The sequence below is a fragment of the Coniophora puteana genome, assembly GCF_000271625.1.
Source record: "Coniophora puteana RWD-64-598 SS2 unplaced genomic scaffold CONPUscaffold_9, whole genome shotgun sequence".
Lineage (NCBI taxonomy): Eukaryota > Fungi > Basidiomycota > Agaricomycetes > Boletales > Coniophoraceae > Coniophora > Coniophora puteana.
The window spans coordinates 2,092,202-2,117,473 of NW_006913061.1; the positions used below are offsets into that span (position 1 = coordinate 2,092,202).

The window sequence follows — 25,272 nt, forward strand, 5'->3', positions numbered from 1 at the left end:
TCATGTATTTATGACAGAACGGACTTAAGGACACTGGAACGCGATGTACTACTACACCTAATGCCACCTCAGAATCATCCATACCACCCATTTTCTCCGCTCTCGCTCATCTTCGCCCTCCGCGCGATCGACGTCCCATGTTCTCTGGCCCTGCCCACTGACTTCATGCTCTGTCGCGCTCTCTAGCGCCAACCCGATGTCCTTGGTGATGACGGCATTGAGGAACGCCTGAATGGTATACCGCCCCGTGTGCAGGCCCGCAACGAGGTGTATCCGTGCCCCATCGTCTTTCCGAAGACACCGAGCGAGCGTGTCGATGAACGGCGTGTGCAGATCGGGATTCCATAGCGTGTCTGCAGCGATCACAACGTCAAACGGCCCTCCAGAGGCACCCGCCGACGTCAGCGTGGACGTGTCCATCCCCCACGCGTAGGCGGCCGCCGTGCACCGGCCCGAGGCTTTATTCTCCTCGACATTCTGGTGCAGCGTCCGGATGAGGCTCTCGTCGGGGTAGTCGCTAACTACGACGGAGACGTTCTGGTAAAACTTTGAGATGAGAATCGAAGGGAGGCCCGCGCCTGCGCCGAGTTCCAGGACTCGGATAGGGCTGTCTGAGTTCGAGGTCTTCTCGTCTAGACCGAGCCTATGGATGTTGTCCGCGATGAAGAGCGAGGCAACCCATATCGCTGAGGCGTGCAAAGACCAATTGGCAGAGTGTGTTTCTGGTGTGCGAAGGTTGATAGAATCTACAGGTGTGTGTGAAGATGACTGGTGCTTTGGAGGGTAAGTGAACAGAGATCCGGGTGCGGAGTAGGTGATCGGGGCATAATCATAGAGCGTCTGTAACGAAGATGATAAAATATCCTCGGGATCGTCAATTTCCTTTGAAACTTCCCTTGATCTTCGATTTTCAGTCAGAATGGCGGATGACATAGTATCGACAAGTCGTCAACGTTGTAGAGCAAAGGTAAGATGCAATGGATAGATTACACGATTAAGGCAAACGCCCCTATTCACCGGACCGCATCACCGACAACAGTGTCAGACACGGAAGAGGTTCAGTCTACCGTCCCATCCACAGCTGGCGATCACACCCTCTTCATATAGAGACCAGCTACATCCAACAACAAACTCAGTGTGAGCATCGTGAATATGCATGAGGTGTGAGGGCACCCCGGGAGCCATGTTCCAGCTGTGATAAGATATGTGAGCACGGCTCAAAGCTAAAGCGAAGAAACAGATTCTCACACTCTACATGTCATGTCGTAGCTCGCAGACGCAAGCACCTCCGCGCGATGTGGATTCCACTGAACCTTGCGCACCGCATACTCGTGGCCCGGCAGCTGAACCTCACACGTACCCCCGACAGCCTGAGCATTCGGCACCGACTGCTGCGCCATTCGACAATCCCAGACCTTGACCATCTTGTCAACACCTGTGCTGGCGAGCACAAACGGTCGGTATTTGTTCCAGTCGATACTAAGGATCTCTGTTCCTGAGGCGGGAACAGTCAGGGCGGCGGCGGTAAGAGGAGCGGTGAACGCGTTTGCTGCGGGGCCGGTCGCATAGGCTGGTGCTCGGAGGTCGAATATCTTCATAGTGCCGTCTGTCGAGCATGTAGCAATTATATCGGGCTGGTGTGGTGAGAAGAGCGCCTGGTACACGCAGGAAGGATGCGCTTGTAGAGTCATGACGGACCGCGGTCGGTCGGGCATCCACTTAGAAATAGTTAAGCGCTTCCGAGCTGATTTCGAGTATGACTACTAAGACTTACAAGTTTCACGCTCCCGTCCCATGATGACGAGGCGAACGTGTCTTTCTTGATATTTGACCAATCCACCGAGAAAACCTCACGCGTATGTTCGTGCCAGGCTCGGATCGGATAATCCTAGCAGATCTATATTACTCTGCTGTCGGCCACAGAGTCTAGGGAGTAGTGCTATCACTCACGTTCAGCATGACATCCCACAACTTGACCGAACCATCGCCGGAGCCCGTTGCCAGCTGATTCTCATGCAACTCCGACCAAGCAACATCATAGAGCGCATCTTGCGTGTCAAACCTGGAATAATGCTCTGGGCGGCGAGCTCCAAAATACTTGAAGTAGCGAGCTCACTGTTTCTCGATCTTAAGCCCTTGCTGTGGCCCAGCCCCCGGTCCTGTTGTGACGAAATGAAGACGGCCGTTTCCAACCAGGCCGAAATTAGCTGCTGAGGCGAGCGCAATGCGATTGGTGTGAAATGGCGACCATGCGACAGCGTAGTGGGCAAATCCAGGCGTCTGAAGGCCGGCAAGTGGGGGACGAGGAACGTTCATGGTGGTGGCATGCAGTCGAGGGATGTGGAGAAGATTCAGGAGCCAAAGTATACTTCGGCAAGCGGATTTACCCGGATTTACCGGACGTTGAGTGTATGTAATTCCGAGTCGCATGGATGTTTACTTCCGTCATTCACCCCCTGACAAAGAACTACTAATAGTACTTATCTTCATGTTAAGCCCAAGTAATGACAGGCCATAAGAATCAGCATGGCGAACAGTGAGAGTAGACTCTAGGATCGAAATCAGGAATGCACTACTCTGATACAACATCTTCCAAATCTCCTTCGGAGGTTTTCTCCTGTTCCTCAATGTAATGCGACATGGTCCAACGCGTTTCCCATTCGCCTTTCTCTAGCCGCTCACGTAGACGAGCCAGAGCTTGCTCATCCATTCTTTCTCTCAGCATTCTACCATGCTCGTGCTTGAGCCGCACGAGGAACGTTGCAAAGTGGAACGCGGATAGTGGATTTCTGAGATCAAAGAGTACGCCATTGCGTTCTGCAATTTTTATTCGCTATAAATGTTCAGTAGGCTCGATGCATGGATACTGTACAGGAAATACTGACCTGGAACCCACCAAAAGCCTCAGACCAAGCACACGTAATCACCCCGCGACAACCGTCCGTCACCAGGCTGAAAACAGGCACCCTATCGAGTCCAGCAGCGCCAAGAAACGCTGCTCCGGTAGTTGCGGACAAGCGATGCTTGTGGCATCCAACATACGAAAGGACCTTTTCAGGAGGTGTGTGATTGACGAACAGGAGCGGAAGATCGAGAGCAAGAGGGTCTTCTGAAACGGGTGTGCAGTAGGGAGCAGCAGCATCACAATCGACGGTGGAATTCAGAGACTGGGCGGAAGGAGGTACACACGCTAGACAAGGGACTTGTTTCTTCTCCAGAGCGCTGTCGGGGACCGAAGAAAAACTAATAACAGGAAGCGATGATAACGATGACATATCCAGGTTTAAAAAGCCATCTGTCTCCGCGACAAGTCCTGCAGAAGGGATGTTGGCACAAAACAGATCATACGCGGACGCGAGGCGCTCATGAGTTGAAGGAAGATCGCATATTCCGTGATAAAAGGGTGTTTCTCCTCGGGCGATGGCAGTTGCTGGAGCCAGAAGGCTGGCGGGCATTAGACCAAAGGAGCGCGCGGCGTGTCGAAGAGCAGGTGAAGCGGTACTATCCACGAATCCAGGCAGGGAGACTGTCGCCACGGCATCGCAAATTGCTTCTACAGGATCCCTCGATGCGCGATCCAGGATGGCTTCGTGTACGTGATCACGAGGACCAGGTCCTGGGGACCGAGTGAGCGTCGCGGATGCGTCGAGGGCTTGTGTCGCTAGAGGTGACCGGGCATACGGAACCAACTCTGCTGCGTCACGGAATTTGCCCACATAAATCTTGTGTTGTCCAACTGTGTACCTAGCACAGTAGTGCCACTTAGGCTCCTCGTAACGATCTGCCGTTGTACTCCGAGGGAGTGCAATTACGGCTGCATGGCTGGAGTGAGGATCTTTCAGTATGGCTCGCAAGGGAAAAAGAAGTGACAAATGTAATCATGTCAAGAGGATACGAACCGTACTTGAAATGTTTGATCGTGCAATAATTTTGCTATCAAAGTATCCCAAACAAAATCGCAAGTTATATGCGTGCCCTTGTTAGCTGCATCTTCACTTTGACATCTCGCCTGGGCGCATGCTGCCAATATAAATTCGAGATCAGTGCGTAGCTCCGTGGCTACAGGTCCGATCGGTTGGTGAGTCTCGTGCGCATGGCAGTAACTATCCTTAGCGAGTAACAGTTCGCGTCTAAGGCGACGGTAGGGGTTTTGCACTGTTGGAAGAGGGTCCTATATCCTTTCATTGATATTCACAATCAGCGAGAATAGCGATTTCGTTACATACCGAACCGTCCCAATCTGTATGCCATGCGAAGTAGATGAGGGATATATAAGCAGGAGGAGGGGCACTCATATCAGTCAATGGAATGAGTGAATGTAACGCGGTTGTGCGATCCCAAAGCCAATTAATCATGGCTTCTGAGGGCTTTTTCATATTGACAACGCCCGATATAAGGCTGCCGTGGCGAAGATCAGGTTGATTACTGCGGCGGAGCGAGCGTTTGACGTACTGCCAATGCGTATATCTTCCGATCCCCCTGCGCAAGCCCCTATCGAGTTCACTAAACATAAGTCTACGGACAAACTCAACGACAAAAGAGGATTAAACACCTTTTGCATGGCTTTGTTCGGCCTTCTGCAGGGCTATCAAATGAGGTCGGTCAATCCGATAGTTTAATAGTATGATGTGATGCTAAACAAACATTTTATCGGCAATGATACCCTCTGACCATGCCTGTATGGACGCTGTTTTGCACTGTGGCAAATCTTCAGGCGTCTGATTTTTGACGAAATCAAAGCGCCATTCCAGCAATCCACCACTTAAAGCACGGGTACTTGTCACGGGACGGAAGCGCGTTGAGCGTTCGAGGACCTCTGAAAGGTACTTCTCAAGTACCAGGGCTGTCGAATAAGTCCGAAGATCGAACCAGCCTAGGGTTGGACCGAGGCGTTGAGACGGGTTGCTTGCAATTACGACCAATGGCTACTATGCACCAGCAACGATTAGAGTGCAATGTCTCTAAAAAGCCCAGGAAATTCACTAAACCGTCCATAGATCTCTCCATGTCAGGCCAGGCTAGGAGAAGCTGGACCATGGGCGAAGTCGGGGAAAATGTGATTCCCTTGATAGGTTCGCTAACCCCCCAAACAAACCGCTGGTAAACCGCGCTACGCAATAAAGAGACGATGGCAGGTTGCTCTGCTACACAGATGACTGGCAATGAAGGCGGGAACTCGCGGTGGTTTGCAAACAGAGATCGCTGGGAGCAAAGGTCAGCATTCTCCATACGCTCCCCGGGGCTCTGGGTAAGCAACGATGAATCGTGAGAATGGGAGCTGGCCGTTTCTGCATAGGGATCGAGTTGATGATAGCTACTAGATGAGCTATTTACTACACGACGGCGCTTACGGCGTTGCTGGGAGCATACGAAACAATATCAGCAATAATGGGTCAGAAGAACATATTGCACGCACACCGCCGCCATTGTCCACCGAGTGATATCCGGATGAGACTTGTAATGGGCGTACTGACATTTTCGATCGCAGGTTGCGGGTTTGGACCTTTTGCATCACTAACAGGGTGGCAGAGAGGGCCAGGGGGTAATAGGGGGCGAGGTCAGTGTACTCTGGTATACACGGCCTAGACGTCGCAAAGGCTGGTTTCTCTCTGCACCAGAACTCAGCCCATGAACAAGTGAAGGTGGAAGAGCATGTCAAGAGACGGACACGATGAATGCACTTGGCCCGGCGTGGCTTTGTGTGGCATGAACAATAATGTTGATCAGCCTCGCTGGTTCACCGGACATTCCGTGTTTCAGGGCGGGAAAGCCTACATCAGACGTTGCTATGCTGGTGTGACCCAAACCTATAGTACTAGATGCCTCGCAGCCCTTGTAGTAGAAGGCGTGAATACAAAGAGCAAAGCGAAGTCATAAGTGATCTACCTGCGTATTTGTTTGAGGCATAGATAGCAGATGCTCTTTAACCTTTGGAGGCCAAGTAACCTGGTCCATACGACAGAAGGTTATGCTGGAGCCATCGATGGCAAGACTCATAGTAGATAGGTGTGGTCCTCAATCCAAGACACCTACATTGGGGCATCAATGCATCAAGACGAAGAGGGGTTCTGTTTGGGTTCAAGAGATACTTACGTGATCATGCAATGACGCACTTGCATTAGAAAGGGTCCTGGTAGCTGCTTTGGCTGTTGAAAGAGGCTGCAAGGAGGTCAACGGAACTGACGCGACGGAGTGCTATAGAAAGAATTGATCCTGCGCATCCTAAGCTTCCGTCATTGACCGGCAGCTATCCGGCTTGCGTCCCAATCCCATATCTGACCACAAGGCTCGAACTTCATCAAGTTGGCAGCCTACATATGCGCGTTTCTATCCCTACAATCCCACATGTCCTGAACAGCGCGAACAAACCGACCATCTCTCCTGCTGAAGCCGCCGAACGCATCGCCCAGTTTCTCGCGTCCGGAAATGTCACCCTCTTGACGGGAGCCGGAGTCAGTGTCGACTCCGGGATCAAGGCATACCGTGGCCAGGATGGTAGATACATGAATCCTAACTACAAGTACGCTTCATAACGACATCTCCCGTGTTCACTAACGCTCACGAAAGTCTTGGACAGGCCCATCTTTGTGAGTCTCCCCACCGCGTATGATATTCACATTCAACTATGACGTATCTCAGTATCATGAACTCATAGAGGAGAGTGACAAAGGTTTTGCATTTCGGTACGTGTCGCTCTTGTTAGCTATCCAGGTGTCCCACTAAGGAGCAAGCTGGCTTCCACTAGGCAGCGATATTGGTACGCTCAAGTGCCCTTGAGAATTCATCATACCAAGACTTCATACTAGGTTGCGCTCGTACCTCGGATACCCACCCGTGCGCGACGCGCTACCCAATACCACCCATTATGCGATCGCTGCGCTCCAGTACACCAACCACATCTCTCAGCTCATCACTCAGAACGTAGACGGCCTCCACTTCAAGGCAATATCGCGGCTATGGACCGAGTCCCGCATCAAAGAACACATTTTAGAGCTGCATGGCACGCTCCACGTTCGCTGTCCCGTAATTTGTGACATCAACATACTGACGCGTTCGCCTTTAGCGCGTCCATTGCAAATTTGGCCATGTCACGGAAAGAGACGAGTTTCAAGATAGATTATCCAACAGTAATCCAACATGGAAAGAGTTCGTAGACAATCTAGAACGTACCGGGAACAAGCCGAAGACCAACCCTGATGGTGATGTGAAGAGGTTTCATTCCCAAACACTTTCAGTTGGATGCTGATTAGTAATCCAGGTTGAACTAGAAGGCGTATCCTACTCTGACTATGTGGTACCTGAATGTCCGGACTGTATGCTTGAGGGACGTCGTAACTCCATCGTAAGTCCGAAGAGGCAACTGGATACTAGCCAGCTATTTATCAATTTCACGTACTTCAGCAAAAACCTGAAGTCATTTTCTTTGGAGAGTCGATACCAACATTTGTGAAGAATCGGTCGTGAGTGCAGTAACATCAATTCTTTCCTTGTTTTTCTTAACAAGTCTCGAAGATTTAGCGATGTTGAGAAGACCGATAAACTTTTCTTGATGGGCACGACCCTGGCTACTTATTCTGCATATAGGTACGAAGAACGTGATTTACCTCTTGTGACTCTATACTAAATCGTATATCAGGCTAGTTAAGCGCGCTCTTGAGTTGCGCAAGCCGGTGAGCTTACCCAATAAATGGCATCGAATTACCGAATTGAATTAAGCTCAAGGTTCTCATGTTGAACGTTGGTCCCACGCGCGCTGATGATCTCCCTGGCGTCGAAAAAATCGAGATAGCAAGCGGACTCGTCATGCGGGATGTAGTAAAGAATGTCCTGTTAGTCGCGCCGCTGTTTCGCGTTCCCTTCCCAGTGCTAATAAACCCAAACAGTGGTTTCCGAGCAATAGAGGATCCCAACATCAATTACCTACTTAGATCAGGCGTTTCTCTGCCGCCAACCAATTAGCTTATGTATTGCTTTTTCAAGGGCGAGCGGCGCACCCGCCAGTTAAATACTATCACTAGTTGGCGGGAAATTACAAACAGCCGGTATGTAGTTCGTAGTAATTGTTGATAAATGAGAGGACGATATCCGACATCGAAATATATATTACTAATTAGATGTGTAGTAGCGTTAGAAGTCACTTGCAACGATAGCAAAAGTAAAACAAAATAAAACGATAGATGGCAGTTGGAGATATTTGCAACTGGGAGTTCTGCAGATCGATTTCGGCCCCGTTATTCCGATGATTTCTTGTCGTTCGTAACGGCAATTTCTGGCAATCCGTCGACTGCTAGCTCCATAATGTCCTCTTGATTGCATGCTAGGTCCTTGTATGCCCAGACGGGATATCGTAGCTCTTCCCAATCCCAAGACTGCCACCGCGAGAGATCTTCACACTGTCGCTCCCTCGCCCAACAGGACGGCGCGGACGTGGTGGCATCGCATCTCTGCTTCTTCGAACTTAGGCTGTCGCTGAGTTCGACCGGCGCGCCCACCGTCGACGCCGGAGCTGCCTCGTCGACGGATAACTCCTCTGGAAAAAATGCAATTCCACATCAGCATAATCTCCCGTCCGATGATTTATTACAGGGCTCCCCGCACGACTGACCTACGCGTCTCTTCTTGGGCCTACCTCTCGGTTTTACAATCTTTTCTTCGATGCACCGCGCCCGGTGCTTGATCCAGTGCTTGGGATCAAACGGCACGCCCTTGGAGGACAGCATCACCTCGCCCTTGCACTTCATGCAGCGGAGCGCAAACGGGCCGAGCACACGCGCCATCGGGTCGTCGCCCAGCTGCTTTTTACGCAGATACTCCTCGACCGTGCGCGAGAACGTCACGCTCAGCCGGGGCTGGGGCTGAGGCTGAGACTGAGGCTGGGTGATCAGCTCGCCACCAAAGTTAGCGGTGCCAAGCGCGCTGGAGGAGGAAGAAAAAAAGGTAACAGCGGCGGTGTTCGAGTCGCAACGCCATAAATAAGCCAACGAAAATGCGAAATGAACCGCGGGAGAGAGCAACGCACGACACGATCGCCGGTGGCACTAAGTGCGCGCTGTTGGGGCTGCCCCTGTAAATGGTAAATATGTAAATATGAGCCAATATTTGCCACAGCACGACCCTGGATGGCGGAGGCTGGCGCGCTTACGCACATAAAAATTCAACAGACGAGCCCAAGTGTACTGTTATATGCTAGAGAGAGAGCACAAGGAGTGTCTGGAGCACGACTCGTGCGTCTGACGCTTCAAGAGTATTCCCAAAGAGCCTCTCGGCCGGCGTCAGTACCGCTGAGTAGGAAAAAACTGCGTAAAGTCAGCGCCACAATTTCGACTAAACCCTGGTAATAACCGAACTAACGAGGACAAAATCGCTGAGAGGCAGCGAGAAAACTGCGAGAGCAAGGGTTAACGCTCTGCTGCCTTCTTAGTGAGTAGAGCGGAGAGAAAAGCAGAGAAAGGAACGGAGGTAGGCTGTGGATGGGGCGAGGTAAGCTGGTTTCGGCAAACCCCGGCGGTGGTGTGGTCCAGTGGGTGGCAGTTTTGTGGCAGTTGAGTGGCTCCAGCTCTCCCATGTGGCCACGGTGCTGCCAACGGTGGGGGAGTGGATCGGTAGGGCACGCGCAACCTCTCCAAGATAAACTCAGGAAAGACAAAACAAAAGACACAGCGCTGCTAGCCGACATGAAATGAACGTGGAGATTCTATAGAACTGGCATAGACAAAAGCATGTTGTAACTTGGACAAAAATAAGCGAATGATAAATAGTAAGCTACTGATTTATCCAAAACAATAGTACACGGCGCGTAACATTCATATCGTAGAGATCATCAGTCGATCGCGTCGAGTGGACTCAGCGCGTCTCTCGATGTTGACGCCGGCACGGAATCCGAGAGGCCGAGACCCTCCCGGAAACCCTGTACGAACGCCTTGAACGGCTGCATAAACCAGCCCCAGGGGCTAGGCGCCTCCGCTTGCGGAGCCTCGTACGACTCCTTCCGCGGGCGGTTGGCAGATCCTGGGCCTTCCTCCGTCTCGCCTTCACCTTCGTCCTCGCGTGCTCTTTTCTTGCTCGTCTGAGGAGTTTGCAAGAAAGGAGTTTGCAAGGTGGAGGCGGAGATACCGTTCGGTTCTTGAGACCAGGTTCCTTGAAATGCGGGTTTACCCAGCACCATCGGGGAACCCCAGGAATTTAATTTGTCCATGGAACCTTGCGATATCCAGCTACGGTCACCCATGGGCGTCTTTGCGAACGATGTGGAGCGGGCTAACGGTGACGTTCTGCATAAATTGTCAGCGATGTATTTTCTCCAAGATGATTAACACAGGAACTCACAGCTGGCAATCGATTTTATGCTCCTCCCATTTAGCCAAATCATAGTCGACGGGACTCTCCAAGTGCACAGTCTCACGACAAATGACACATTCCACGCTCCGTGGGGTACACGACTTGGCCTGCGGGTCATTCAAAAGCTTGATCTTCCTCTCCGTCGTCGCAACTCTCGAATTAGTCCTACACAGAAAAACAATTCACCATCAGCACATAACATTTCACATCACTATTAGCCAAATGACGAAAGACGCACGATGCACCCGTGCACCGTTGCTGGTGCACGTTCCAGTTCCCCAGCGAGTACGCCGTCGTGCTCGACAGCTTGATCCACTTGTTGCACCCTTTGCAGAGCACCTCATTCGGCCTCACTTCCTCCGCCCTCGGATCATTTTCCAACTCGGCACGCCTCTGCGACTCGTTCTTCCTCGCCGCCTTGCTCGGGGTGTCGTCCCGCGCCGCTGACGGCGACAGCCCCTTTCCTTCAGGAGGCGGGGTCGGTTTTGATGTGACGCTCTCAGCGGGGGTAGGTGTCGGCTCCGGCACTTCATTGGCGCTGGGCGACGGGGCAGCCTCAGTCTCCCCGTTCTCGGTCGCCGGCGGGGTCGTCTTGGAAAGCGGGGAGGTCGCTCTGCGCAGAGCTCAGTCAGGGGGTACCATAGCAAACTAACGAAACGGGACGTACGGTTGATCCTTCTTCTCCTTTGGCGGCCTCTTATCGCAGCTCGAACGGTGCATCTCCCAGGGGCGGAGCGAGTACGCCGAGCGCTTGCCGAGGCTGATCCACTTGTCGCAGCGCGAGCAGTGCGCGCGCGTCGCCTCAAATTCGTCGCAGTCGGGGTGGTCCTTGTAGACTTGAATGCGCGCTGCCTCGCTTCTCCGGACACGGACGCCGTTCGATGACTCGCCTACAGACCCGTTTTCATCGTCGTCCGAGTTGGCTGCTGCGTCAACCGCCCTGTAGAGTTCGTTTGTCATGAGAACTGTATAGGGGGAGGGGCTCATGAGATCGCGGACGCACTGTTCGGTAGCACCATTGGCCTCAGTAGAGTCATCGACGGTAATATCCAGTGCGGAGCGTTGCAGGGATGCAACGGAGGACTTGCGACTATGCGGTTTCTTGGACTTGCTCGGCGGCTTGATACTCGCTACATCAGACCCACGACGACTCGCAGACCGTCTCGGTGACGGCCCAGGCAGGCTGAGTGAGCAGGCAAGCGCAGTCAGTTACACAGTACAAGGCAGGGTAAGAGATGCAGAGCATACTCACTGGACGTCCACCTTCTTCGGGGTACCCTTGGCCTCAGGCATCTGCACAGGCGACGACTGCGTGACCTGAATTCGAACGAGCTTAGGGTCAGCACAAAAACCCGAATAGGCGCTCATCACGCGTTCCCTCATTCCCACAGAGCACGGACGCAGTATATGTATATGAGGGGACAGGGGGCGTGTATGTATCTGTGTGGAAAAAATGCTCCCACCTTGGGTAATTCGGGTGACAGATCTTGGAGGGGTTGAGTTTCAGGTAGCTGGTTGCTTGTGGCGGTAGTGACAACAGGAGCGGAGGTGGAAGGGGGGTCAGTTCCTTCGGGAGCAAAGTTGTCTTTCTCTTCGCCCTCGCCGTCCAAGTCTCCTTCGTCGTTTTCGTCACCGGATGAAAGCCTGAAACACGAGGCATCAGTGATGAGAAGGTGGGCGCAACCTGATAAATCAATAAACACGGGCACATGAACGGATACGTACTCGGAGTAATCCACTGCGCCTCTGCGCCTCTAAAAAAGCCAATCATTCAGCCTCCTACTCAATAACGCGCCTAGTTTGAGGCAAGGGATGTAAGCATACTCTAGCGCTGCCTTTGTACGTCTTCCGAATGGACGGGCTGTGTATGGCAATGAACATCCCTTTCGTCAAATTGCAAGCAAAAATGGCTTCACACCTTTCTGATATCGATGTGGCATCTACTGACGCCGACATTGTATAAAGGAAGAAGAAGAAGAAGAAACAAGAAGTATTGAGATGGAACAAATTACGTGCTAGCGCGGTCTCCTTGCCTTGGGCGCCGTTGACCGACCGCGTTCATAGACAAACAACCTCAAATATCGCGTCGCGCCCCCATCACCGCGTCACGACGCTGAATCCACTGAGTGCATCGAGCTACTGACCACCAATCTCAAAATCAGACAACATGGCGCGACGGGCAATCGAACTTGTGACCTCTCACAAAAATAAAGAAAGGAAGCAATTTAGACGACTCGGTCACGTCGTGAAACGATCACTACCCAGCTAAATTGCCCCCTGGAGACCATGAGACCCTCCTCTTATCAAGACCTACTTGTGCATGTGAGGGTATAAATATAGACACCTGTTAAGCTGCACATTTACAAGGTGATTTGATACAAGCAGCTCATCCAACAACTTGCCACCACCAGGCTTGGAAACTGCACTCCTTTTCATGCTCTACAAAGTCTAGGAATTACAAGAAAAAACAGACAGTATACGTACGCACTAATCTATGTCATAGTGATACAACTTCAACGAGCTGCGAAACACAAAGCACAAACACATAACACGATCGCGAGCGAAGCAAAGAAACGAGTCAAAAGAACCGATGAAAACACACATCTACATCAACACTCCGCCCCTCTGACCACTGACCACCTCAAACTCCTAGCTTCAGGCCTCCGCCCTCCGGCTCACCGACCCGACGACTCCTGCGTAGCCTGAACCGGAGGCTCGAACCTCTCCGACGAGATATTCGGATCAATAGTATTCGCCCGCGGCACCTCCATCTGCGCCTCGATCTGAGGGTCAATCACAGGGACGTATCCGCCCTGCTGCCCCTGCCCCTGCTGTTGCTGCTGTTGTGCGTGTTGTTGCACTTGCTGCTGCTGCGCAGCAAACGCCTCAGCGAGCATCGCTTGCAACGGCTGCGTCCCCGGAACCATCTGCGCGACCCCGGGGGGCGGGGGGAGCCCAGTCGCATGGGCGTGAGCATGAGCGCCCACGCCCGCCTGCGCCGCGAGCTGTTGGTAGTGCGCAGGGCCAGGGCCAAATGGGTCCATCGGCGCCGCGAACATGGGCGGCGCGCCGGGCTGCTGGTGGTGGAGGTGGTGCTGCGGCACCTGAGCCTGCGTCGTTGAGAAGTCCATTGGCTCGCCTTTACGGCCTTGTATGGCGTTTTCGTCTGTGAGGGCTTTCGTTACATGAGGTGCTGGCGGGGAGAGTGGGAAACACACCTTGCTCGTCGTTGGAGTATTGTGGATCGAGGTCTTTGCGGTGCGTGCACTCGGCTTCAGTACCTTGCTGGATGCAGGCTCTGCACCCGCGGTCGGTGCACTGGTAGCCCTTGCGTAGGCAGGGTTCGCATGGTCTATTCCACAGGTCGTCAGCGCTCGCGTTTGGCAGTGTGTAAGAGCATAAGCGTACCTGGATCCTCCGCAGCGCACTTTATCGCGTCTAAAATGCACAAGCGCGATGGGTACTAGTATGCACAAGCGGACATGTTCAGCTTACCTGCAATTCACACAAGCCTACATCATTATCCGCCGTCAGCGAGCATATCTGACACATCGCAAATCCCTCACTCACCGCTTTAACACGAGTACCGTGCCCACGTCCTTTTCTCTGCAGCGTCACGCACTCCTTGCCAGCCTCTACACAGTGCCTGCACGGCCTCCCGTCCTCGCACCTCTTGTTTTCCTGTCGGCAGCCTTCGCAGCGCAGCTTGACGAGCTTCGGCCCGCGCCCCACATGCACGCAGTCCTCCTTCCTCGCGACACACCTCGAGCACGGACGTTGGTCGTCGCACTACAACCAAAGCACCCCAATACGTCAGTACCAAAGGCAGCAAACAAGACCAAGCACCCAAAGCAGAAGAAAAAAACGCACCTTCTTATTATCCCTCCGACACGCCGCACACGCTAGCTTCGCGCGGTCCCCCCCTTTCGCGCGCTGCGTGCGCAGCACCAGCACAGGCGGCGCCCCACCGCCGCCGTCCACCCCGCGTGTGTCCCCCGCGTCCGCACCCGGGCCGTGGGCCGGATTGAACGAAGACGAGGACGAGGCGGCGGCCAGGGCGCCGCTGATCTCCTCGACGCACTCGAGCTGCGCCTCGCGGCAGCGCACGCAGGGCTTGCCGCCCTCGCAGCGCACGCGCGCGCGGCGGCAGTGCTCGCACCCGTCGATGCACTGCTCGGGGCCGTACCCGCGCTTGATGCAGCCGCCGCAGGGTCTGTGTGCGGTCGAGTAGCGGGCGCGCACGGTGTGAGACATGGATGAGATATTGGTGTTCGAAGTAGAGAGAGATGGCAGGGAGAGGGGCAAGACGCACTTGTTTCCATCGCAGCGTATCTTATCGCGCCTTCATATACGTACGCGCCCAGTTCCAGTTCCAATTCCAACAAAAAAAACAGACAAAAAAGCGCACGAGGACAAGAGCAGCGGTCAACACGCCCAAAAGATCAGCGCACGATCAACGACGGATGGACAGTAGTGAGACACGGGGGGATGTGCCTTACCTGCAACTCGCGCACGCCTGGCGCCGTCGTCCCAAACGCGGTCGGTCGGTCAGCTGGTCGGCGGTGGAGGTGAAGCAGGGACGTGCCTTCACCGCTCTTCTGGGCCATGTTGTCGCTGTGATGTCGGAAATCGGGAACGGCAGCGGCGGCTGGGAATCCATCAGCAAGCGACAAGTCGTGGATGAGGAAAAGGGCGATCGTGGGAATCTTCTCCGACACACCGCCCGTGGTTTAGATGACCGCTGACTAAGACGAGACATGATTCAATCAAGCCATGCATTCAACCAACGAGATCAACTCTTCTTCAAAAGTAGGTATAACAAGGTTCGAACAGGCCATACGCTAATCTAACCATAGGGGTATTCCGCATGACCGTCCGAGCTAAGCATCGTGTAAACAGAGCACTAAAACGCTCAATACGAGGAGACGAAAAAACATTCAACGCTAACGCAAAATAGTTCATGTGCGCATCATCGTCGCGCGTACCCGCAACGACAATTTACTGGTAAACAGCCAGGTAGTTGATCTTCCACTTGGCATCTACAAAGACATCAAAATCAGCTCCACATCCACACGAAAAGCGAGATAACACCCGCAACAACAAAAAACCAAAAGAACCGAACACATACCGGCAAAGTTCGACGCGTTAGCAACCATCTGCTGGCACGTCCCAGGACACCCCGACGCGCCGTACGCGCCCGTCGCCCAGTTCCCGCAGATCGTCGTATCAATCACCATCACATGGTCCACAAAGTTCGCCGCGATATCGCACGAGCTCGCGGGCCAGTAGCCCGCCGCGACGCCCCACCCCGACGGCTGCGGCTGCGCGTCCGTGATGTCCTGCGGCACCTGGTCGCGCGGGAAGTTCCACATCGACACGCCCTTGGTCGTGTCCCACAGCATCGCGTACACGCCGCCCTGCGCCGCGTTGAACCCGGGCCCGAACGACGTCGTCGCCGTGTCCTTGATCCCGCACCCCGCGTCCGCGCCCTGCGTCGAGTAGCAGTTGAGCTGCAGCGGCGAGCCGCTGAACTGCACAAAGTTCTCCGAGCCGGTGTTGTTCGACGGCTTCGTGATCGTGCACGCGTTGCTCGTGCCGCTGTGCAGCGTCATCTGGTTCACGCCGACGCCGTTGACACCTTCGATGATGTCGATCTCGCCCTGGTACGGCCAGTTGCTACCGACAGTCTATATATGTAACACATCAGCAACATTTTCTCGAGTAGAGTGAGGGGATCGTTTACTGACCCACCACGACGGCCAGGTGCCGCAGCCGACGGGCATCTGCTCAGCGTCGAGGATGAACAGACCGCCATTGTAGGTCTTCTGCGACGAGATGCGGACGCTGTGATATCTCGCTTAGCACATCAAACCCGACTCCACTCAGATCAAACCAACTCACGAGGCACGGTGGCCACCAGCCGCAACCTGGGACCACGAGTCGACCTGGAAGACGGTCTGGTTCTTGGTCTGGTCAACGTACGCGAGGCCCTTGCTCTGCGCATCGGCCTGGTTCTGGTAGTCGACGAGCCCGTTGGTGGGGTCGGCCTGGTCCCAGAAGTCCCACTTGCTGCAAACGAGTGTCAGGATCCCGCTGCGCAGAAAAAAATAAAACTGGAGCGTACTTGAAGAAGTCCTCGCCCGAGTACCAGTCCTCGACGGTGTAGACCTTGCTCGCGGTGCTGTACATGCTGCCAGTGCTCGCAAGGCTAGTGGGCGTGCCCGAGCGGGCGCACGCATCGCCGCGGGCGGCGATGTTGTGGTGCTGGCGGGAGCGGGAGACGTGGTCGTTGTGGGTAGCGAGGGCGGAGGAGGCCAGGAGAGCGGTGGTAAGGAGAGCGTGCATACTTGCAAGTTCTAAGGTTGTAAATGAAAGACTGTCGGTGAATAAACGAGGGGAAAGCTGGCGTATAAGAGCCCTGGAGGGAGGTGATGCAGGAAAGAGGGAAGGGGCAGGCGTTGGGAGAGAGGAAGAAGCGAGCGCAGCACGAGGTTATTATATCAAGCACGGGAAACCGGAGATATGCATGGCCAGCTTTTCGTGGAGCACAAGTTTGTAACAAAGCGCCTTTGTTTCCGAGTCCCCCGTGCCTCGAAGCGTCCGACCCTACCAACGGGGCCTGGACCTGCGTCTTCATTCATTTATGCGCACGCGTCCCTTGCAACACCCTCAGTTCCATTCAATCCTCCATAGCTCTCCCCTTGCAGCCTCCAGACGGTCTGCATTTTGCAAGACGCTATTTAGCTGGTTATCTGCAAGCCCCAGATGGGAGAGATTCTTGCCAGCTGTCAGGCGAGATGCCGTCGGCACACAGACACCGGCTATCTGTTTAGCGCAGGCTTGGCCTATTTCCGAGACGCGTCGATCAGCGCACTCGAAAATCGTCCTCACGCTGTCCGTTGCCGTCGAGACATGGATTGGTTGGAGCTCGAAATCCACCGAAAGAACCTAGGAGCATTTGGAGAAGTGCGTAGACATAGAGCGCGACGCCGCACATCGCAAGCTCTCGGTACCGCCAGACGATCCACTGAACTTCTACTCGATATCGTACAAGTCGATCTTCCGCAATTGTTTGGTACACAGTACAAAAATCAGCTATTCACAGTCCGACATCATTCTAAAAAGATACCTCCGTTCCATCCCTTGTTTTCTGTCTTCCTCCATCCCATTCCTTCTCCCAGTTCAATCCAAAACACGCCCTGGACGTTTCATTTCACTGCAACACGATCACTAATCAGGGTCATCATCGAACAAACTCAATCTCTGAACGAGAAAAACGCGGCATAAACGCACCGTAATAACCGTCGGCTCCTCCCTGCCCAGACTCTCCTTCAGCTTCGTGATCCCGAGCGCAACCTCAATAAGCCCCTTGAGCCCCTCCGCCGTATCGCGCCCGAGCTCCGCCGCCCCCGCCTCAGGCGCAACGTACCGCTCAACGTACATGCGCACCGTCGCGCCCGCGCTGCCCGTCCCGCTCAGGCGGAACACGACGCGCGACCCGTCCGCGAAGTTGAGCACCTGCCCCTGGTTCGTGCTCACGCTGCCGTCGATCGGGTCCGTGTACGAGAACGACTCGACAGAGGCGATCGTGAACTCCTGCCCTGCCGCCGTCTTCGCGACGTGCGCGGTGCCGTTGAGCGAAGAGGTTTTGATGGCTTCGTCGAGCAGCGCGACGATCTTGTTCGCCCCGTCCGAGGGCACCTCTTCGTAGTCGTACCGGCTGAAGAACGAACGGCCGTACTTGGCGTAGTGCTTCTGCAGGAGCTCATTGATCCCGATGAGCTCGTTCGGGGACTCCTTGTTCGCAGCGGCCAGGATGTTCAGCCACGCTGCAAGGAGTATGTGGTCAATATCACCGCCCATGCATCAAAACATAAAACATATGTCCCACTCACCAATAATCGCCCAGATACCATCCTTCTCACGGATGTGGTCCGAGCCCGTCCCAAAAGATTCTTCGCCGCAGATCGAAAGGCGCCCAGCGTCCATCAGGTTCCCAAAGAACTTCCAGCCTACCGGACCCTCGTCAGCACCGGAAAACAGTGCAAACTCAATCCACAGCCAAAAAAAAACGCACCTGTGGGCACCTCAAAGTACTCCAGGCCCTTCTTCTGCGCGACCAGATCGATCGCCTTGCTCGTCGGCATCGACCGCGCAAGGCCCTTCACCCCGCCCTTCTTAAAATACGGAATCACATGCGCCCAATCCGCAATAATCGCGACCGAGTCGCTCGGCGTGACGAACGCGCCCTTGCCATAGATCATGTTCCGGTCCCCGTCCCCGTCGCTCGCCGCGCCGAACTGGATGTTGTTCGCCTCGACGACGTCGACGAGCGAGCGCGCGTACGTGAGGTTCGGGTCCGGGTGGCCGCCGCCAAAGTCGGGCGACGGGACGCAGTTCTGCACTGCGCTGGGGGGCAGACCGAGTGTCTCGACGAGGATGGCGTGTGCGTACGGGCCGGTGACGCCGTGCAGGCCGTCGAAGAGCACGCGGAACGAGGAGGCGTTGTCGAGGAGGAAGGACTTGATGAGCGGGAAGTCGAAGATGTCTTGGAGGAGGGTGACGTAGTCTGTGACCGAGTCGATGATCTGTACCTGCGATGGGCCGAACGTTGTCTCGCCGATCTTGGACAGGTCGACCTGATGGAAAGTTATGAATATGTCAGTGTCGCGAGTGCTCATAAACACTCGAACATACCGGGGGCGCCTCGATGACCTTGTACTGCGAGATCGTCTTCGTGATCTCGTAGATCTTGTCCGTGACGCTCTCCGGCGCAGGCCCGCCGTTCGACACATTATACTTGAGCCCAAAGTCGTTGTTCGGGCCGCCGGGGTTGTGGCTCGCGGTGAGCAGAATGCCGCCGTCGGCCTTGTACTTCCTGATGACGTTGGAGGCCGCGGGCGTGGACAGGATACCGTCCTTGCCGAGGATGAATTTCTTGACGCCGTTGGCGGACCCGATCTTGAGGATGATCTGCACGGCCTCGGGCGAGAAGAAGCGGCCGTCGCCGCCGACGACGAGCGTCATGCCATCGGGCTTTATCGAGTCGAAGATGGCCTGGACGAAGTTCTCTGTGTAGTGCTACATACAAGGATTGTGGATTGTGTCAGCCAAGTGGGATGGGACAGCTCCATTGAGCGCGCCTCACCTCCTGCTGGAAGACCTTGACCCTGTTGCAAGACGCGCCTGATCAAAAGAGTGCGACGCGTAGATCGGACGCGACCTTACCTCTTCCTGAGGCCAGAGGTGCCCGGCTTCTGGCCGTCGAAGGGCTTAGTTGCAACGACGTTGACTGGATGGCTCATCGGTGCAGGTTGTGGTGCTTGGACAAGCTGGAGCTGGGCACTGGGCGAACTCTTGAGCGAAATCGAAATCGGACATCTATGATGTATTTGGAAGCCACGTGCTACTACGCAAGTTATTCGACGTAACAAATTATCTTATCGTGGTAGTGTCCAAGATACCGCGCCTCGTTCAGAGCTTCCCTTTGCCTTCTCCACCTTGCGCATCTTCACCGAATAGCTCGCTAAACGCGCCCCCTATCTCAGGAATCAAGTCCGCAGTCACCATGCCTCTGCCTTGCAGCTTGAATGCTCGTCGGCTACTGGTACGAGTCACCATGCTGCCACCGATCGAAGCAAGAATCGGTAGCCGCGACACAGGAAGCGATCCGTCACTGCAAAGAAATCAAGACACGGCTGTGTGATACAAGATATTTACTCACCCAAACGCCCCAGTTTCGTAGCACTTTGCCCAAGAAAGCATCGCCCCAACAGACCCACTCAGCACATCCCCCTGCCCACCCGCACGCTTCAACCCGCCCTCGACATCCACCTCAATCGCCTCGCTCGTCGCCTCCTTATCCCCCTCGCCAGCATCCACCTTGCTCTCCTCCAAACTCGCCTCCTCCCCCGTCGTATCAATCGCCACAACATCCCTCGCGCCCTTCTGCAGCACAACAACCCCGCCAAGGCGCCTCGACACCTCAAGCGCCTGCCTGTCCCTCGCGACCCCGTCCCCGAGCCCGAGCTGCTCCTTCAGCCGCTTAAACTCGACGACGTTCGGCGTGAGCACCGCGCGGCGGTACCCCCTGATCAGCGACAGATCCTGCCCGACCATCCAGAGCGCGTCCGCGTCCAGCACGAGGAACATGGCTTTGGAGCGCGCGAGGGAGAGCGCGAGGCGCGCGTAGGTCTGCATGTAGGGCTCGCGCCCGAGGCCGGGGCCGATCACGAGGACGTGCAGGCGCGAGAAGAGGGAGTCGAGCTCGGATTTGACGGTGTCATGTGGGCTGTGCATTGTTATACTGAATATGCGTATCCACGAGCGGTTGATTGAATGGACTCACGCATCTTCGCGGAGGATAGGGTGCACGATGAGGTCTGGGGAGTATGACTTGATTGCTGATGCAGCAGTCGGCGCACAGATGACGTGCGAGAGATCGGCACCCTAGCGTAAATGTTACTGAGTCACAGAGCATATAGAAAGACTCGTATGCGCTACGAACTAGCCGCATAGCAGATATGGCTGCGAAGAACGGTGCTCCAGTGTAGCTTTCAGATGCCGTCAGTTGAACATGGGCACGGCCTGGAGAGATAGTTGCTCACTCCTTGGCGCCTCCTAGTACGCCTACTCGACCTGTTGATCCAGTCAGCACATCCTCAAAGCTCACTGGCTATATGAACACCCACCAGACTGTCCCTTGTGCAACGTCCCATCGAGTGGGGGAATGATTTGCTTGAGTTGTTCAAGAATAGTTCGCGGTACTGGCATCCTTGTAGTCTTTGATGAGCGAGATGGTAGAGGTTATCGAGTGAGAGTTGAACTGGCGACAAAGCGTGGAGAAAAGGCCGGGGACAACATCATAAAGTCAAGGATATGTAAGGGATGATGTCATGTGAGTGTGGTCAAGACGAACGCGTGCACCGCGTCTCGCCATGCAGCTTTTCTTCTTCCCCTGAATCTGAAGCCACGTCCATCTCCATCCTCCGCGTGCATCCAGAAAGCCCAACCAAAATTCGACGTTCAACGTAACGTTCCACAATGGACGAACGCACCCGCATCATGGTCACCTCGGGCTTCCTCCCCTCCGACAAACCCAAGACGCACGCCCTCTCGCGCCCCTTCATCCGCCAGGTAAGCACACAACGGCGCGCAGCCACACACGATCGCACCCATCGCCTCAAGCCAACCCCACACGCAGCTCGACGTCGTGCTCGTCTCCCCTGCACCGCCGCCCCGCGATCTCGCCGAGGCGACGGCGACGTACCACAAAGGGCAGTTCACGCTCGCCGAGATCTTCGAGTACGCGTGCTCCGTCGGTAACGCGGATTGGTGCGTAGCATCTCTTCGTGTCAAGATTTTTGCCAAGGGAATGACGTGACTTTTTATCATCAACAACGCAGGAACCTAACCGCGGCACCAAATACAACCGCCTGCGACGACACATGGTGCATCGACCCGCGCGGCGTGCTCACCCTCTGCGTCTCCAAAGCGCTGTACGAGCGCCTCGGCCTCGCCGGGCGCAGGATGCCGTTCAAGGGCTGCCCGGAGCAGTACGGTACGTGCCTCTCCTGTGCCTCGTGCTCTGGTTTCGGAGAGCTCGGCAAGAAAGATGCTGAGTGCGGACGCGTTGCAGCACAGTCATCGCCATCCCCGTGTACCAGCACACGCAGACCGCAGGCAACCGCGCGCGGCAGAAGCGCGCGCTGGAGATGTGGGACGACGAGCGGGCGGCGAGCGGGGTGGAGCTTTGGGAGGTGCTGTACCATGTTCAGGGAGAAGGTGCGTTATCCATGTCAACGGCTTTCACCTTGACCAGAGCTGATGGACCTATCATTGCAGCCCCACCACCTTTCCAAGAGATCGAAACTATCATCGTGAAGCCGAAAGCTACCCAGGCCAGCGATGTACACGTCCCCTCCCCGGAAACACTGAAGCTCTCCCTCTCGGACAAAAAGTCTCATAAGACCGAGGCCGAGGAAGACTGGGAAGACTCCATATGCGAGCTCAACGAATGGCTCGGGATGGCGTGTCTCGGCGCACACAGGTATAGACCCTCATTCCTGTCCGGCTTGTCGACTACGAACAAAGTCTGATTCTTCAAGCGAATTAGGCTGAAAGGCAACGACCGCGTCGACCCCTACGTCGCCGTATACTCGCCCCCGCCCTCATCACACACAGGCTCCTACCACCACCTCTCATGGACCGGCCTTCTCAGCGCCGCATTCGTACAGACCGTCATCGACGCCGTCACGTAAGCACCCTAATTCCCGCTATGACAATCTAGTAGCATGCCATCGCACACGAGTTCTGACATTGGCATGGACATGGACATGAATTTGGATACGGACATGGACACCTCCAAAGCACCCACGCAGCATCGCACCGCGCGATCGCCGGCATCATCACGCACGGATACACCCAGTCCCCAATCGGCCACCTCTCGCCTTCCTCCGTGACAGGCGTCATTGCCAGCCCAGAAAAGAGCATCAACAACAATAACGCCTCGTTGCGCGTGCCCAGATCCGCCGGTGAAGATACGTCATGCCTGCTCCTCGTCCCCGCACAGCAGATTCAGAACGAGGGCATGGATGACAACAGCGCCGGAACGTGGGTCCTCACAGAGAGCGTCGGGCAGTGGGACAAACGCTGGGGATGACCTGGACCGATGATCGAATCGACGAGGCAAAAAGAGCGAAAGCAAGGTTGCATTCATGATAGGGCCAGTGAGATAAATAAGAACATGTAGTAAATCAGCATGTAATGGATGACAGAAGGAAGGATGCATGCATAAAGGAGGTCTGCCGGAAGCCGGAGTCATCTGCCCATGTATCGTAGTCGCAGCAGCAGAGCAAACCCAAAAAGAGACGGAGAAAACAAAAAGGATCTAGATGAGTCTATCCATGATACAGAAGGGCTAGCAGCACAACATGATATACAGCATATAATGGGGCGGGTGGTGGGACAACGTGCGAGTCGCTAGTTTAGTGCATAAAAATTGATCAGCATTAGCTTAGTGTAGACCATTGATTGATGTGTTGTTGTTTATACGTCTCGACAAGTGTCCCAATGATGACCGAATAGAACCGGCAAGCCAGTCGACGTGGCTTTGAGCCCGAGAGTGGGTCGAAGCCGGCGAGTGGTTTTAGGTGGTGCTACGGGCCTAGACCATGAGGTCCCTTGAGCGAACGAGGGACGACGACGGCGCGATGTGCGTGTGCGATAGGCGGGCACCGCGGTTCGTCAGCGGGCCGAGGTTGGCCGCGGGCGAGCTGGAAAGAGCGGAAGGGCGGGCGTTGTGGGGGGTCCACGAATAGATACGGGGAGTCGCGTTGGGCGGGGGCGAGGGCGTGATCTGAGAATAAGAGCCAACAGCGGCAGCACCAGCTTGGCTCAGGCTCGGTGGCGTGGAGGGAAAGTTGTGGTTGAACGAGGGCGCCATGGTGAAGCTGTCGATGGACGCCGCTCTGCGCGAGCGTGAGCCCGGGATGGGGACAGGGACGGCCCTCGTGCCCATCGTTAGGCGCTGGGGTGTAGTGGGCGCCATGGGAAAGGACGGCAGCGGGGCTACTGAGTTACCGCCAGGGGGTGTAGGGGGCACGTAGACGTTGGACGCTACGGGCACCGCCTGCCGCCGGGGGTCGATGTATACGGGGTACTCTTCTTCCTCGTCGGCGCGGCGGAAGTTACGGTATGCACCCGCGAGCATGTGTGCGGGGTCCTCGCTGCCGACGGCCATGGGGCTGCTCTCGTCGCTGAGGCTCTCGTCGCTGTCCGAGGGGCTCCTGTTGGCGGAGCCGGTGAGCCGGATCACGACGGTGTCTCTCTCATCTTCCTCCGTGATGACGTCTACGAGGGCGGGACCAATGAAGGCCTCGTACTCGGCGTGCTCGTTGAATTCATCAGAATCGGGGTCGAATGGGTTGATGTGGGACCACTTTTCGTAGGGGCAGGGGGACTCCGGCTCACGGACTGCGGGGGCGGTCTGGAGGGACTTTGAGAAAAGCGGGCGACCCATGACGATGATCTAATGAAACAAGGAGGAAAGGAGGAAAGGAAGAGGAGTTTTTTAAGGGGAGAGAGGGAGGAAGGGGGGTATACGTGGATGGATGGAGAGGACAGACGCGTAAAGCTTAAGAGGCGCGACCCCAGCCGCCCTGGTCTCAATCATATCTGGTTCCTGTGTTACACACTTTAGGGCCGGCGTGCGGATGTAAGCGGTCATTCCGTTGTCTCTGCCTTTTCGGGCCATTGTGGCTGATGCCGGCCATTGTCTTCGCCGTCCCCATCATCGTTCTCGTCCGTTCGTGGTGGCCAGACTGCGCCCTGATCACCACCTGACGCCCAGCGGCCAATTCGCTGGGAGACGTTGCATACACTATGGCAAACTTAGCAAGCTTTTGCCTCGCACTCGAACCACTTGGCAACGGCCCGTCAGCGTAGCCGAGTCGTACCCGACGCTTGCCCCGATGCTCAGAGCTTTGAGTACACGGCCAAGCGAGCCGAAAACGAAAACTAGCATTGCTACCGAATATAATTACCATATCCAGATTCGCTTCGGTGACACATCGTGCCGAGCTTGCGGAGACAGCCATATTTAGTATCGTGGGACGAGCATGATCGGCATATCCGCCAAGAATGCATTTGTCACATTCGGTGAACTTCGTCGTGAAGTGGCAGCGATTTGCCGCAGGGACGAGGACGAAATGCAATGGTAACATTGTCGATGCATCGGATGGTCATGACGGCTCCATATGACCATGTCATATTGCAACGTGGTGTGGTCCAGATCATGAGAATATTCGGGTCTATTCGCCAGCATGTGTGGGCATCAAATATCGCTGGGATATATGTTAAGGCCCAAGTGTGCCGGACCACAGCAAACGACTTTTCAAGTGCGCAAACACTCTTGGGCAAGCACGTACACAAATT

The 25,272-nt window shown here is 55.1% G+C and overlaps 12 protein-coding genes across 12 annotated transcripts; 2 read left to right on the forward strand and 10 right to left on the reverse strand.

Annotated features, from left to right (window-relative positions):
* Window positions 1–57: 57 nt before the first annotated feature.
* Window positions 58–933, reverse strand: CONPUDRAFT_59184 (uncharacterized protein; the record flags this gene model as incomplete). Its single annotated transcript, XM_007772238.1, has 1 exon — window positions 58–933. The coding sequence occupies one exon, from the start codon at window positions 931–933 to the stop codon at window positions 58–60; it is 876 nt and encodes a 291-aa protein (XP_007770428.1).
* Window positions 924–2,325, reverse strand: CONPUDRAFT_127549 (WD40 repeat-like protein). Its single transcript, XM_007772870.1, has 5 exons — window positions 2,117–2,325; window positions 1,951–2,062; window positions 1,775–1,888; window positions 1,249–1,718; window positions 924–1,192 (listed from the first exon to the last, which is right to left on the reverse strand). Exons 1-5 carry the CDS (start codon window positions 2,314–2,316, stop codon window positions 1,042–1,044), a joined length of 1,047 nt encoding a protein of 348 aa, XP_007771060.1. The 5' UTR covers window positions 2,317–2,325; the 3' UTR covers window positions 924–1,041.
* Window positions 2,326–2,572: 247 nt separating this feature from the next.
* Window positions 2,573–5,670, reverse strand: CONPUDRAFT_138534 (uncharacterized protein; the record flags this gene model as incomplete). Its single annotated transcript, XM_007772871.1, has 10 exons — window positions 5,417–5,670; window positions 4,989–5,358; window positions 4,645–4,925; window positions 4,553–4,585; window positions 4,453–4,503; window positions 4,227–4,398; window positions 3,900–4,171; window positions 3,268–3,822; window positions 2,886–3,243; window positions 2,573–2,833 (listed from the first exon to the last, which is right to left on the reverse strand). The coding sequence occupies exons 6-10, from the start codon at window positions 4,374–4,376 to the stop codon at window positions 2,573–2,575; spliced, it is 1,596 nt and encodes a 531-aa protein (XP_007771061.1). The 5' UTR covers window positions 4,377–4,398; window positions 4,453–4,503; window positions 4,553–4,585; window positions 4,645–4,925; window positions 4,989–5,358; window positions 5,417–5,670.
* Window positions 5,671–6,286: 616 nt separating this feature from the next.
* CONPUDRAFT_145455 (DHS-like NAD/FAD-binding domain-containing protein) lies at window positions 6,287–8,167 on the forward strand. Its single transcript, XM_007772872.1, has 12 exons — window positions 6,287–6,520; window positions 6,578–6,587; window positions 6,640–6,683; window positions 6,746–6,757; window positions 6,807–7,011; window positions 7,064–7,204; window positions 7,259–7,342; window positions 7,402–7,460; window positions 7,513–7,584; window positions 7,637–7,670; window positions 7,723–7,829; window positions 7,884–8,167. Exons 1-12 carry the CDS (start codon window positions 6,318–6,320, stop codon window positions 7,957–7,959), a joined length of 1,047 nt encoding a protein of 348 aa, XP_007771062.1. The 5' UTR covers window positions 6,287–6,317; the 3' UTR covers window positions 7,960–8,167.
* A 64-nt stretch (window positions 8,168–8,231) lies between these two features.
* CONPUDRAFT_167177 (uncharacterized protein) lies at window positions 8,232–9,148 on the reverse strand (the record flags this gene model as incomplete). The annotated part of the gene is made up of 4 exons (XM_007772873.1): window positions 8,232–8,530; window positions 8,606–8,867; window positions 9,020–9,064; window positions 9,143–9,148. The coding sequence occupies 4 exons, from the start codon at window positions 9,146–9,148 to the stop codon at window positions 8,232–8,234; spliced, it is 612 nt and encodes a 203-aa protein (XP_007771063.1).
* Window positions 9,149–9,668: 520 nt separating this feature from the next.
* Window positions 9,669–11,967, reverse strand: CONPUDRAFT_107817 (uncharacterized protein). The gene is made up of 7 exons (XM_007772874.1): window positions 11,802–11,967; window positions 11,591–11,655; window positions 11,342–11,521; window positions 11,006–11,278; window positions 10,577–10,951; window positions 10,327–10,503; window positions 9,669–10,271 (listed from the first exon to the last, which is right to left on the reverse strand). The coding sequence occupies exons 2-7, from the start codon at window positions 11,629–11,631 to the stop codon at window positions 9,821–9,823; spliced, it is 1,497 nt and encodes a 498-aa protein (XP_007771064.1). The 5' UTR covers window positions 11,632–11,655; window positions 11,802–11,967; the 3' UTR covers window positions 9,669–9,820.
* Window positions 11,968–12,774: 807 nt separating this feature from the next.
* CONPUDRAFT_83646 (uncharacterized protein) lies at window positions 12,775–14,922 on the reverse strand. The gene is made up of 8 exons (XM_007772875.1): window positions 14,838–14,922; window positions 14,651–14,680; window positions 14,209–14,551; window positions 13,909–14,127; window positions 13,834–13,850; window positions 13,747–13,776; window positions 13,557–13,690; window positions 12,775–13,504 (listed from the first exon to the last, which is right to left on the reverse strand). Exon 8 carries the CDS (start codon window positions 13,233–13,235, stop codon window positions 13,014–13,016), a length of 222 nt encoding a protein of 73 aa, XP_007771065.1. The 5' UTR covers window positions 13,236–13,504; window positions 13,557–13,690; window positions 13,747–13,776; window positions 13,834–13,850; window positions 13,909–14,127; window positions 14,209–14,551; window positions 14,651–14,680; window positions 14,838–14,922; the 3' UTR covers window positions 12,775–13,013.
* Window positions 14,923–15,336: 414 nt separating this feature from the next.
* CONPUDRAFT_59438 (glycoside hydrolase family 16 protein) lies at window positions 15,337–16,527 on the reverse strand (the record flags this gene model as incomplete). Its single annotated transcript, XM_007772257.1, has 5 exons — window positions 15,337–15,377; window positions 15,467–16,025; window positions 16,086–16,182; window positions 16,240–16,407; window positions 16,463–16,527. The coding sequence occupies 5 exons, from the start codon at window positions 16,525–16,527 to the stop codon at window positions 15,337–15,339; spliced, it is 930 nt and encodes a 309-aa protein (XP_007770447.1).
* A 1,041-nt stretch (window positions 16,528–17,568) lies between these two features.
* Window positions 17,569–19,643, reverse strand: CONPUDRAFT_59135 (phosphoglucomutase; the record flags this gene model as incomplete). Its single annotated transcript, XM_007772233.1, has 6 exons — window positions 17,569–18,167; window positions 18,234–18,350; window positions 18,416–18,977; window positions 19,036–19,419; window positions 19,487–19,508; window positions 19,567–19,643. 6 exons carry the CDS (start codon window positions 19,641–19,643, stop codon window positions 17,569–17,571), a joined length of 1,761 nt encoding a protein of 586 aa, XP_007770423.1.
* Window positions 19,644–19,799: 156 nt separating this feature from the next.
* On the reverse strand, window positions 19,800–21,370 carry CONPUDRAFT_127559 (YjeF domain-containing protein). The gene is made up of 6 exons (XM_007772876.1): window positions 21,030–21,370; window positions 20,946–20,976; window positions 20,846–20,891; window positions 20,687–20,787; window positions 20,063–20,629; window positions 19,800–20,014 (listed from the first exon to the last, which is right to left on the reverse strand). The coding sequence occupies exons 1-6, from the start codon at window positions 21,109–21,111 to the stop codon at window positions 19,813–19,815; spliced, it is 1,029 nt and encodes a 342-aa protein (XP_007771066.1). The 5' UTR covers window positions 21,112–21,370; the 3' UTR covers window positions 19,800–19,812.
* An 11-nt stretch (window positions 21,371–21,381) lies between these two features.
* Window positions 21,382–23,059, forward strand: CONPUDRAFT_167180 (uncharacterized protein; the record flags this gene model as incomplete). Its single annotated transcript, XM_007772877.1, has 7 exons — window positions 21,382–21,474; window positions 21,542–21,672; window positions 21,744–21,898; window positions 21,982–22,122; window positions 22,183–22,387; window positions 22,454–22,594; window positions 22,708–23,059. The coding sequence occupies 7 exons, from the start codon at window positions 21,382–21,384 to the stop codon at window positions 22,997–22,999; spliced, it is 1,158 nt and encodes a 385-aa protein (XP_007771067.1). The 3' UTR covers window positions 23,000–23,059.
* A 1-nt stretch (window position 23,060) lies between these two features.
* On the reverse strand, window positions 23,061–24,464 carry CONPUDRAFT_145458 (uncharacterized protein). Its single transcript, XM_007772878.1, has one exon. It carries the CDS (start codon window positions 24,356–24,358, stop codon window positions 23,504–23,506), a length of 855 nt encoding a protein of 284 aa, XP_007771068.1. The 5' UTR covers window positions 24,359–24,464; the 3' UTR covers window positions 23,061–23,503.
* Between the last annotated feature and the right edge of the window lie 808 nt (window positions 24,465–25,272).

What these genes read in the sequence shown, in the direction of transcription:
- CONPUDRAFT_145458 (XM_007772878.1), bottom strand. Translation starts at nt 24,358, where the DNA reads ATGGGTCGCCCGCTTTTCTCAAAGTCCCTCCAGACCGCCCCCGCAGTC.
- CONPUDRAFT_83646 (XM_007772875.1), bottom strand. Translation starts at nt 13,235, where the DNA reads ATGCTCGCTGAGGCGTTTGCTGCGCAGCAGCAGCAAGTGCAACAACAC.
- CONPUDRAFT_127559 (XM_007772876.1), bottom strand. Translation starts at nt 21,111, where the DNA reads ATGCCAGTACCGCGAACTATTCTTGAACAACTCAAGCAAATCATTCCC. An exon ending in GTTGCACAAGGGACAGTCTG is followed by an intron (nt 20,977 to 21,029) that starts GTGGGTGTTCAT and finishes CTGGATCAACAG; the next exon opens with GTCGAGTAGGCGTACTAGGA. An exon ending in CCTATCCTCCGCGAAGATGC is followed by an intron (nt 20,630 to 20,686) that starts GTGAGTCCATTC and finishes AACAATGCACAG; the next exon opens with CCCACATGACACCGTCAAAT.
- CONPUDRAFT_127549 (XM_007772870.1), bottom strand. Translation starts at nt 2,316, where the DNA reads ATGAACGTTCCTCGTCCCCCACTTGCCGGCCTTCAGACGCCTGGATTT. An exon ending in GGGCTTAAGATCGAGAAACA is followed by an intron (nt 2,063 to 2,116) that starts GTGAGCTCGCTA and finishes GCATTATTCCAG; the next exon opens with GTTTGACACGCAAGATGCGC. An exon ending in TACGACATGACATGTAGAGT is followed by an intron (nt 1,193 to 1,248) that starts GTGAGAATCTGT and finishes ATCTTATCACAG; the next exon opens with CTGGAACATGGCTCCCGGGG.
- CONPUDRAFT_145455 (XM_007772872.1), top strand. Translation starts at nt 6,318, where the DNA reads ATGCGCGTTTCTATCCCTACAATCCCACATGTCCTGAACAGCGCGAAC. An exon ending in AGACCAACCCTGATGGTGAT is followed by an intron (nt 7,205 to 7,258) that starts GTGAAGAGGTTT and finishes TTAGTAATCCAG; the next exon opens with GTTGAACTAGAAGGCGTATC. An exon ending in GATGTAGTAAAGAATGTCCT is followed by an intron (nt 7,830 to 7,883) that starts GTTAGTCGCGCC and finishes AAACCCAAACAG; the next exon opens with TGGTTTCCGAGCAATAGAGG.
- CONPUDRAFT_107817 (XM_007772874.1), bottom strand. Translation starts at nt 11,631, where the DNA reads ATGCCTGAGGCCAAGGGTACCCCGAAGAAGGTGGACGTCCA. An exon ending in GCCAATGGTGCTACCGAACA is followed by an intron (nt 11,279 to 11,341) that starts GTGCGTCCGCGA and finishes CGAACTCTACAG; the next exon opens with GGCGGTTGACGCAGCAGCCA. An exon ending in AAGGAGAAGAAGGATCAACC is followed by an intron (nt 10,952 to 11,005) that starts GTACGTCCCGTT and finishes AGCTCTGCGCAG; the next exon opens with AGCGACCTCCCCGCTTTCCA.